General features: G+C 34.0%; 1 protein-coding gene across 1 annotated transcript; it reads left to right on the forward strand.

Annotated features, from left to right (window-relative positions):
• The first annotated feature begins 2,630 nt into the window (after nucleotides 1-2,630).
• On the forward strand, nucleotides 2,631-9,116 carry LOC130824153 (DNA replication licensing factor MCM4). The gene is made up of 18 exons (XM_057689045.1): nucleotides 2,631-2,751; nucleotides 2,841-3,488; nucleotides 3,578-3,706; nucleotides 3,791-3,872; nucleotides 4,477-4,609; nucleotides 5,481-5,552; nucleotides 5,645-5,770; nucleotides 5,868-5,981; nucleotides 6,069-6,281; nucleotides 6,380-6,478; nucleotides 6,687-6,847; nucleotides 7,170-7,266; nucleotides 7,355-7,516; nucleotides 7,765-7,845; nucleotides 7,924-8,002; nucleotides 8,197-8,333; nucleotides 8,425-8,478; nucleotides 8,561-9,116. Exons 1-18 carry the CDS (start codon nucleotides 2,715-2,717, stop codon nucleotides 8,633-8,635), a joined length of 2,499 nt encoding a protein of 832 aa, XP_057545028.1. The 5' UTR covers nucleotides 2,631-2,714; the 3' UTR covers nucleotides 8,636-9,116.
• The last annotated feature ends 2,695 nt before the right edge of the window (nucleotides 9,117-11,811 follow it).

The raw sequence follows: 11,811 nt of genomic DNA on the forward strand, positions 1-11,811 counted from the left end.
GTGATACAGCTCCTCCACCACAACCCCCACCAGATGTTGCGTACGGTTCAAGGTGGAATTTTGCACGCCGGACGCGCAAGCACACCAGCATTGGTCTCGGATTCTACCGAGATCAGTTAGACCTGCTACGACCCAACCAGGTAAATATTTCAGTACTCATTAACATTAGTACAATTTAATTAACATATCACTTACATTTTCACAACATGTATTTTAGTTTTTGTGGGACCCATACCTGCGGAAGCCTACGCAGCTGTACCTGAACACTCGGGGATTCATTAAGGTGCGTGGAGGGCTTCTGTGCCACTCATATGCTTCGACATTGTCGAAGTACATCTACCAGAGCGCGTACTGCGCCAATATGGGTTGGTACAGGGCATTCCACCGCCTTGTGACACTGAACCCCAGCTGCACCAGATTTCGCGCAAAAATCAGGGTGCGGCAAACTGGATGGACATCAACTGGCGTCACATCGTTCGTTGGGATGGTAGACTGGAGTTGCTGGCACAAGGTGCGCCGATCGATGTTCATGGCGCACCTACTAAACCAGACTACATGTCGTGTTTCCTCTCCATCACGCGCCGATGGATGACACCACGTGCCATCTTCGCAGCAGCACATTACGTACTTGTTGCGCCTACGATGACCCAATTTGTACGTCTTCATTTGCATTTGTATGATTAAGTTGCCGATTAAATAATATAATGTTACATTAACTAAATATTAATTGCAGGCACAAGGTGCGGCAACAGTGATGCGGTACAACCACGAGGAGCCGGTGAGGGAGATTGCAAATGACATGCTCGTCGGCTCGCAGTTCCAGCATTTCGTACCGAAAGTCGCTGCAGAGTCCTCACCGACTACCGTCCATAATCACTTCTCATCTCCTGCTTATGACTATCATTTGGAGGAGATGGACCATTCATACCTCGTTGACGTTGCAGGGACCTCGCAGGCTGGGCTATCACAGCCATCACAGTACCAGTCCCCTCCACTGCCAGAGCGACACCCGAACGCCTCTTACTATCGTAGGAGGCGTAAGAGACCAACTCAGTTGGATAGGGTAGATGAGGGTCGTCGTGAGCGTTAACGTTTAACTTTTGTGTATTTGGATCGATTATATATATATATATATATATATATATATATATATATATATATATATATATATATATATATGTATATATATATATATATATATATGTATATATATATATATATATGTATATATATATATATATGTATATATATATATATATATATATATATATATATATATATATATATATACATATACATATATATATATATATACATATATATATATATATATATATATACATATATATATATATATATATATACATATATATATATATATATATATATACATATATATATATATATACATATATATATATATATATATATATATATATATATATATATACATATATATATATATATATACATATATATATATATATATATATATATATATATATATATATATATATATATATATATATATATATATATATATATATATATATATATATGTATATATATATATATATATGTATATATATATATATATATGTATATATATATATATATATGTATATATATATATATATATATATATATATATATATATATATATATATATAATATATATATATATATATATAATATATATATATATATATATATATATATTATATATATATATATATATATACATATATATATATATATACATATATATATATATATATATATATATATATATACATATATATATATATATATATATATATATATATATATATATATACATATATATATATATATATATATATATATATATATATATATATATATATATATATACATATATATATATATATATATATATATATATATATATATATATATATATATATATATACATATATATATATATATACATATATATATATATATATATATACATATATATATATATATACATATATATATATATATATATATATATATATATATATATATATATATATATATATATATAGTTATGAGTTGTATATTTCAAACATTTGTATATATTTTGTTATATATATATACATGTTTAATTATTTTATCATAGCCTCCAAGCTTTCACTTACAAATGATCAGAGCTTTGGCGATGAATCATGCCGCCTGAAACATACATTGACTTGTAATTACTTATTCTAATGTCTCTAATGCAAATACAACAAATAACAACTCAAAAATTAAGAAAAATAAAATATTAAATATCTGTTCGCAGTTACTAACTGCGAACAGCCAAACAGGACAAAGTAGCTGTTCGCAGTTAGTAACTGCGAACAGTTTCAAACTTTAAATTTAAAATTTTTATACTTACTTTTAGAATATTTTTAAAACTTGGATTATTTGGTTCATTTTTAAAAATTTTTCGCTTAATGGTTTCAAATTTTCCACAATAGCGAAGTAGCTTTAAATTCTTACACCGACCCCCTGGCCCATCATCACAAATCAAACAAAGCCCATTTCATTTTCATAACCTATCTAGCCCACTAACTACTTATGGCGGGAAACAAACTCTTTCCCGCCAAATATTTTGTCTCAAAAACAACCCTAATATCAGTCTCCTTCACAATTCCGTCACAAATTTCAAAACCCATCTCCAATTTTCCCTCTCTAAACCCTGATCCATGGCTTCCGATTCCTCTCCAAGCCATTTCAATGGCGGTAAGTCTATTCTCTTTCTCAGTTCTTCAATTTTCTATGTTTTCCAAACCCTTATTTTTAATATTTTTGTCCTTTCCGAAATTCTGCAGGTCCTTCTTCACCAGATGATTTCGCTTCAAGTCCAATTGGTAACACATTCTCATCACCCGGTGATAGCGGTAGACAAAATCGCCGCCGACAAAGGCCTACATCGTCAAACTACTCAACCCCTCAACGGTCAAGATTAAACCCAGATGCTACTACACCTTCTTCAATTGGATCCCGCCGAAGAAGTCGTTCGAGGAGGGATGCAACTCCATCTACGCCGTTAGCCCCAACTCCGTCCTCATCTGAGGTCGGAGATGGGTTTGATGGCGATGATGCTCCTCCAATGTATGTATGGGGGACTAACATTAGTGTTCAAGATGTTAATGAATCGATTGTGAGGTTTTTGAAGAATTTTAGGGACGAACCTATTGATTTTGATAGTGGAGAGATTGAAGGAAAATATATGAGATCAATTAGGAGAGTTATTGAAATTGAAGGTGAATGGTTAGATGTTGATGCCAGCCATGTGTTTGATTATGATCCGGATTTGTATAACAAAATGGTTAGGTACCCACTTGAAGTATTGGCGATTTTCGATATTGTTTTGATGGATATTGTTGCTAATGTTAAACCCCTTTTTGAGAAACATGTTCAAGCAAGAATCTTTAATCTTAAGTCTTCTACTTGTATGAGGAAATTGAATCCTTCAGGTAAATCTTACTAGCTTTGATTTTGTGCTTTGGTTCTTATTGTTGATTGAAGCATGCTCATGATATGTTGTTTATTTTATGTTTGAAAGATATTGAGAAGATGGTGTCTTTAAAGGGGATGATTATAAGGTGTAGCTCAATCATACCCGAAATTCGCGAGGCAATTTTCAAGTGTCTTGTTTGTGGTTTTTACACTGATGCTGTTGTTGTAGACAGAGGTATTCATCTGAGGTTGTCAATTTTGTTGAGTTTACAATTGAGGTTTTGAGTTAATATGGTCTGAATGTTATCAATGTTAACAGGAAGAATTAATGAGCCTCCTGCCTGCATGAGAGAAGAATGTAAGGCAAAGAACTCTATGACACTTGTTCACAATCGATGCAGGTAAATATTTGAACTTTTTTCTTTGATTGTAAAGTTCTTTGAGACTTGAATTACATGTTTGATTGCCTTTATCATCTTTTCATAATAGGAGGTTGATGAAGTTCTGCATTAGTAATTACATGTTTGTTTGGTTGGCAAAATAATGTGGTTGTTGTCTAAACTAGTTGGTAAAGGAGGATTTTTGTCTAGCTCAACCTTTATGTTGATATTTGGGGTGTTTTAAGAACCATGTATTTTTTTGGTCCTTGTAATCTGACATTGTTTGATGTTAGCTGATCAGTTTTTCCTTAAATGCAAGTCTTGTGAAAAGGTCATTGATAATTGTGTTCTCACATGGAAGTCAAAATGGATGAGTGGATCTAGCATGATCCGGAATAATGTAGTATAACTTATCGCATGGATTGACATCAAGCTAAAGTGGGAATATTTTGAAGGTTATTTGATTCTTCGTGTTCCCAATCTCACAACTGTAACTCACATCAGCAATGATAGTAATTTATTTGGAAAAAGAGGAAAGAAGAAGCACTCAGTTTAAAAAAGTATAGTTTGTAGCAGTGAGTGGTGCATTTTCTTGTGAGACTAACTTGAATGTGCTCTCTATTAGGTTTGCTGATAAGCAGATTGTGCGACTCCAAGAGACACCGGATGAGATTCCTGATGGAGGGACACCTCACACAGTTAGCTTAGTGCTGCATGACAAGCTGGTAGATTCTGGGAAGCCAGGTGACCGGGTTGAGGTGAGCACATGCTGGAGTATGATTTTTGTCAGTGTTTATCTTCGATAGGTAAGTTAATTTTATTAAACTAGAAGATATATGACCAAGACAAACCACCTCCGGCATAAAAAACCCCATGGAGAAAAAGCCATCGGAAGAGTGAAATGGAGTGCACACATATGCCTAGAGAGTACATTAGAGTTCAAATCAATAGTTCAAGAGCCAATTACACCAATAAACTCGATACAAAAGCTCATGAAACCATCATCAATACCCTAAGCAAAACTTTGGACACTTTTTCCTATGTATCCAACGCAAACAAACATCCAAGTTATCACCTCATCAAAATCCAAAATCTTCCCATGGAACTGAACTTGGTTTCGTGAGAACCAAATGGTACTTTATACCACGAAGAGTAATGAGTGCCAAACTTTGCTTTTAAACCTTCCTTGCACTAGGGAGCTCCATAATCGGATGTTTTCCACCGCCCCATTGTGTATAACTGTTTCAATCCTTCACCAAGCGAGGCAAGCTGTCCATAAACGCCACGAGAATGTACAAGTGAAAAATAAGTGCGAAGAGGTTTCGAGATCCTCAGAACAAAAAAGGCAGACAGCTTCTTCCCAAGACAATAAGTTAATGCTATTCACGTATCTTCCAGTTTGAGTTTGTTGAGCACAAGAAACCAAGCAGTGAGTTGTGATCTTGGAGGAGTCCTTTTCTTCCATATAATTTTAACAAGATCCCTGTCCAAAACATTTGAAAACATATAACCGTTAGCAGCAGCAATAAAACTTTTAATTGTATAGCAGTTTTCACCTGAACCAAGCTATTTTTGACAGTGTATTTTCTTGCCACATGTTAAATGTGATCTTTATTGCTCCTTTTACAGGTAACCGGAATTTATAGGGCAATGAGTGTCCGAGTTGGACCTACACAAAGAACTGTGAAGTCGTTGTTTAAAGTATGTGTGCGGCACTCACATCCTTGTTTTAATTCAAATGATAGAAAAAGTCTACCTTTAAATTTGATAATTTGGCTTGCTTCCCATGGCAGACTTATATTGACTGTCTCCATATAAAGAAAACGGACAAATCAAGAATGCAGAATGAAGATCCCATGGAAGTAGAGATGGGTTCAAGCAGAGATGAAGATGATGTGAATGTTGACTATCAAAAAAAGGTAATTGAAATTTATCCTTGTTTAATATGACAGTATATTCACGCTGTCAATCTAAATGTTGAAGTATTGATTCACAATGCACACCTCCTGCCTTTAGGTGGACAAATTGAAGGAGTTGTCTAAAGTGCCTGACATTTATGATCGATTAACAAGATCATTGGCACCTAATATTTGGGAGCTTGATGATGTTAAGAGAGGCCTTCTTTGTCAGGTACACATCATTACTTGGTTTACCATGATGAATACTTTTAACTCTTGGCGACTTGGTTCTGATGTTTCTTAATTGTCCATCCTGTAGCTGTTTGGTGGTAGTGCAGTGAAGTTGGTATCTGGAGCTAGTTTCCGTGGTGACATCAACATCCTTCTTGTTGGTGATCCTGGGACTAGCAAGTCACAGCTGCTTCAGTATATCCACAAGCTATCTCCTCGTGGAATATATACAAGTGGAAGAGGAAGCTCAGCTGTTGGATTGACAGCTTATGTTGCCAAAGATCCTGAAACAGGGGAAACTGTAAGTACTTCTCCATATTCTTTCAAAATACTGCCACCGTCATTGTAAGATCCAACAGATTGTAATGTATCTGTCATGTGATTGTACTATCACTTCAGGTTTTGGAGAGTGGTGCCCTTGTTTTGAGTGATAGAGGAATTTGTTGCATTGATGAATTCGACAAAATGTCTGAGAGTGCACGAAGCATGTTACACGAGGTAAGATTTTGAATACTTGAATGCAAATTTTGCTGTCCCATATCATTTGATCCATAAAATGCTGGTGAATTTATATATATATATATATATATATATATATATATATATATATATATATATATATATATATATATATTGAGATTTCTGCATTTGTCAGTAGTATAGTTCCACTACTAATTTTTGGTTCAATATGTTCTAATTTCAACAGGTGATGGAACAACAAACAGTTTCAATTGCAAAGGCTGGAATCATTGCTTCCCTTAATGCTAGAACCTCAGTGTTGGCTTGTGCCAATCCCAGTGGTTCACGTTACAATCCTCGCTTGTCTGTTATTGACAACATACACCTTCCACCTACCTTATTGTCAAGGTAATGCATGCAAGCTGGTATACTTGTGCCATCAGCCTTTCTTTAGAACATGCATTACTGAATTTTGTTGTTTGTCCTTTTCAGCTAGAAGTGTGATCTTATTATAATAATAATTTCCAATCGCACGATAATGTATTTTCTAGTAAAGTAATGATCGACAATGCATAACTTTCGCGGCAACTTATTATTGATGAGATTATATCTTACTTTTTACTTAATACATATACATATTAGGCTGCATTGTGAATGCCGAAAAGGCATTTTATATTAGAAATTCTGAACCTGATTCGCATCCCTTAAAGCAAGTCTTGTTTTTAAACAGGTTTGACTTGATATATTTGATACTTGACAAAGCTGATGAACAAACAGACAGGCGCCTTGCAAAGCATATTGTTGCACTTCATTTCGAAGATCCAGAGGTTTGATATATGCTTTTCTGTTTCTGTTGCACCAGAAGAATTTCTTGCATTCAGTATGTGTGTGACCATGTTCTATTTCTAATTGCAGACTGTACAGCAGGATTTCTTAGACCTTCCAACTTTAACTTCTTATGTGAGTTATGCTAGAAAGCATATCCATCCACGGTTATCTGATGAAGCAGCTGAAGAATTAACCCGTGGATATGTTGAGATGAGAAAAAGAGGAAACTTTCCAGGAAGTAGTAAGAAGGTATACTACTGAAGTACTCTCTAATCCTAAGAGTATTATAAGCTTCACGAAGAGATGATCCTGTGCCAGGCCAAAGCAATTTGATCTGAAAAATTACCGTGATTCTGAATATTGAACTGAAGGCCAAAATTACCTGCGAAAAGAAGCCCAACGCTGCTGGCCAGGCTGGGACTACCTGATTATCTTTTATTAAGAGAAGAAATAATGTTAATAGGATTCATGATTTATCCAATTTATATTGTGAACAGGTAATAACTGCTACACCCAGGCAACTTGAGAGTCTGATACGACTTAGTGAAGCACTGGCTCGGATGCGTTTCTCTGAATGGGTTAGTAAATTTTCTGTACTAAAGCATCTCTTGATGTGCGGGAAGGAACTTAAAGAGTATGTTTCTTTGTACATGCAGGTTGAAAAGCATGATGTGAATGAAGCTATACGACTTCTGGAAGTTGCACTGCAACAATCAGCAACTGATCACTCCACAGGTACACCCTCATCCTGCTGTAAATTTAACATTTTACAGTGAAGCGTAAGGATGACAGCATCTACGGGTGCTGGTTAATTATAACTTGTTTTCTTTTGTGCTGTTTTACGGTTCTTAATCAGTTCTCCCCTTTGCCATTGATAAATGCCTGTCATAAATAATGGAAATTCTGATATCAAAATTTCTCATTGACAGGAACCATTGATATGGATCTCATCACAACTGGAATATCAGCAAGTGAAAGATTGAGACGCGAACAAGTATTGTCAGCTACCCGTAATGTAATAATGGATAAGATGCAACTTGGCGGAGCAGCAGTACGCATGTTAGAGGTAACAAATAATGGATTGGGCTCAAGAAATGTCTTTGTCTATATAATAACCAATGTGCATTTCCTAATACCTGCTTTGATAATCTTGGCAGCTGCTTGAATATTTAAAGGAACAGAGCTCTGGTGGTGAAATCCACCTCAATGATGTAAGTATATGCATGCATCTGTTCTTTGTGTTTTATGTTTTTCATGTGTTGTGCTTAGCCATTTTCTTGTCAAATGTACCAGCTACGGAATGCATTAGGAACCCTAGCAAATGAGGGATTGGTATCTGTTCACGGTGATAGTGTGAAAAGAATATAGAGATCGACGATGGCAGCGCCTTGGAACTATCTAACTTTGCTTCCCTTGAAGTCGACGTTTGCAAATCTCCCGTTTATGTTTGGTGACGATGGTAATGTAATGCCCTTGTCCGGTTGCAAAAAAAGTTTAGTACTGTGTATGACAACATTGTTTTGTTGTAATTACTGTCATCTAAGGATAACAAAATACTTTTTGGATGTATCATAAAAGAGAAGTTGTAAAATATGATTCGATTCGATCTACTGAATCTGAAATGATCCGAATCAGACTCTGAAAAATATTTACACTGTAATTGTGATAACTCCATTTACTCCATCTTTGCTCAAGTAGGATAAATTATAAGGGACATTCTTCTTGAAAGTCAAATATTCCTTGAACCCCCATGAATATGAGCTAAATTTAGGTCTTCTGTTAAGTCGTTTATTTGAGTCTACCAAGGGGTGAGTATGAACTAATGTGGGAAGTTGTACTTTTTTAATTCTAATTTCCTATAATTTTAATTAGTTTTTGTTATATACAAACGAACTTCTTATTACGAACTTTTAATAATTTAGTACTCTTTGGAAACTTATGGAACTTGGGAATTACAAACATCGTAAAGGTATTCGTTTGGGTTGAAAGTTAAATACCCATTTATTAAAGACTACAAAATTGTTAAGCAATCCTCGATATTATATTGAGCGCTTCTTCCAACTCTTCAAACATTGAAAATGAAAATGAGATAATTTTGTATTCATTCTCCATACGTTTGGTCGCATACTTCTTGTATACGATATTAGCTAATGAGGCACCAAGAGCCTAAGAAGAGACACTAGTGCCAACAAAGGGAGAAAGGAAGAGACGCCTGTCATATCCAAACAAATATCTTTGTCATAAATCTAAATAAACAGTAACAAGTCCACAAACAAAAGATCTTTCCTAGCCTTTGAAAGGAGCCCCATCAATGCTTCCTTGTGGACAAAAGTCACTACTTTGTAACAAATATCCATCAACATGTCACAAATCAGATTAGACCTAAACTCCACTCGGGCGGACTTCACTAGAACAATGAGCAACTTGATTCCCCTATTTGTCCATTTGGCAGCGTTGTAACTCAAAACATAAATAAAGGAATGATGAGTCAATAACACATACAAAACTTGATAGTGAAATTTATTTAAATGCAAGTGCATGATGAATATGTAGCTGCGGGTCGAACACAAGGAAGTTAGGACAAAGAAATTACTAATATCTACTAATTATAATACTTGAAGGGAAAAATAAATGATTGGTTTTGTTTACCTAACAAACTAAGAATGCAATGAAAATTTATCTAAAAATATATGATAAAGAAATGTTGGATATTGGGAATCCCCTAAATTCTTGTATGATCAAACTTGTATCAGTGTCTATAAAATGTCAAATTAATTATATGATTAAAAAAGATCTTGTTAATCTCAAACTCTTGCTTTATTGATTACCTATTAGATTTAAACCATATCAATTTAATTCTCACACACTAGTTTTATTGTATGAATTAATAAGAATTTAACCTAAATTTACCCAAAAGCAAAGTTAATCCATATCCCATTAGTTCTATTGATTAGTCCAATAAAGTGTATTTGATTTAGGGTTGTTAGCTCAACTTTATAACTTTAATCCTAACTTTATAGACACCTTCAATTTTCAATTCATACTTGAATTATAGGTTCAAAGTCTAATCCTAGAAAAAGAATCTACTCATTATTCATGGTGAAAACAAATAAATAAAAACCCTAAAATTAAACTAAGCATGACAAAAGATGATAATAATGTTACTTGCAAGGAAAATCAATAAATAAAATATGATATAAAATATCTAAGAGAGACAAATTTGAGGAACAATACTACTTTTATTAATGGCTATTGCTAGGAAAGACAATTAAAGTTTGACAAAGAAAGATTAGACTCATACTAAATTGATAAAGAAGATTAAACTAATAATGAGAAAGTAAATCAATGGTAAGAAATTGAAATGACAAGAAATTAAATGCTTACGAAATTGCTGTTCAATGAAGAGGAAGGTGACGGAGCAAGAAGAAGAGGAAAGAGGTTTTAATCTCCTTATTTATACCCCAATGACTTAACCTAATTTTTCCTTCTTAATCACTATATTAACCTCAAGAACTTAATTGAAGAAAGATAAAACTAAAATAATATAAAACTAAAGTAATAAGAAATCGCCGACTCGGCGGCCACTTCCACGACCAGGAAGTCGAGTCGGCCTTTAATGTTGACAATCGCAACAAACTTCAAGTGAACGTCATTTCTTACTCGGTAATTAGAATTGAGCATATAATATACACAAAAACATGGACGAAATTGTCTCATTATGAGGTCGTCAATTTGAGCCGATCCGATTCGCGCGTGTAACAACATTTCAATTTTCTGGGCATTTATCAAATTTGACCTTAAAAGTATCAATTTTGAAAATTAATACATTTAAGGTCAAAATTGATACCTTTAAGTTCAAAATTGAAAAATGCTCAAGTTGTTACACGCGCGAATTGGGCTGGCCCAAATTGGCAGTCTCATTATGAGGCCGTCTCGTCCAAGACCAGTTGTATAATATATTATTGGAAAGTTTTTGAAACCTAGTTTCTAATGCCGCAAATCTTGCATTAATACAATCTTCCTATCAAAAATTATGATTAAAAGAGTGAACATGTATCAAATTTCATCTCAAAACTTTTGCATTATAAACACTCTTCTACTCTTTTGCTCATTTTCTTTATAAAACATTTTCAACCGAGCTAAAATTCCCTTAGTAAACTTCGTCATCATTAAAATTCTAAGAATTATGCTTAAAAAAATTTAAACCACTCAAAATCAACACGAAAAAAGGGTAAAATAGCATAAATCCTCAAAATAAGCACGGAATTACTAACAACAACCATCGTTAAGGAGTATAAAATAATATAAATAAGTGCAAATAATTGCAGTTATCAAACTTCCATGCTCAACCTTTGCTCGTCCTCGAGCAAATTAAGGTGAATAATGAAAAATCAAGGCTAAGACATGGTCTCCAAATCCTAAACTACTTCTTATGCCTCTCTTTCCTAAACTTCTTTAATTCTTGATCTTTGCCAAGAGTCCAAATATCCTTACCACTTGTCCTCTTTACTTAGCTAACACTAACACAACACAAATAAGAGTAA

Source organism: Amaranthus tricolor, chromosome 1 (assembly GCF_026212465.1).
Source record: "Amaranthus tricolor cultivar Red isolate AtriRed21 chromosome 1, ASM2621246v1, whole genome shotgun sequence".
NCBI lineage: Eukaryota > Viridiplantae > Streptophyta > Magnoliopsida > Caryophyllales > Amaranthaceae > Amaranthus > Amaranthus tricolor.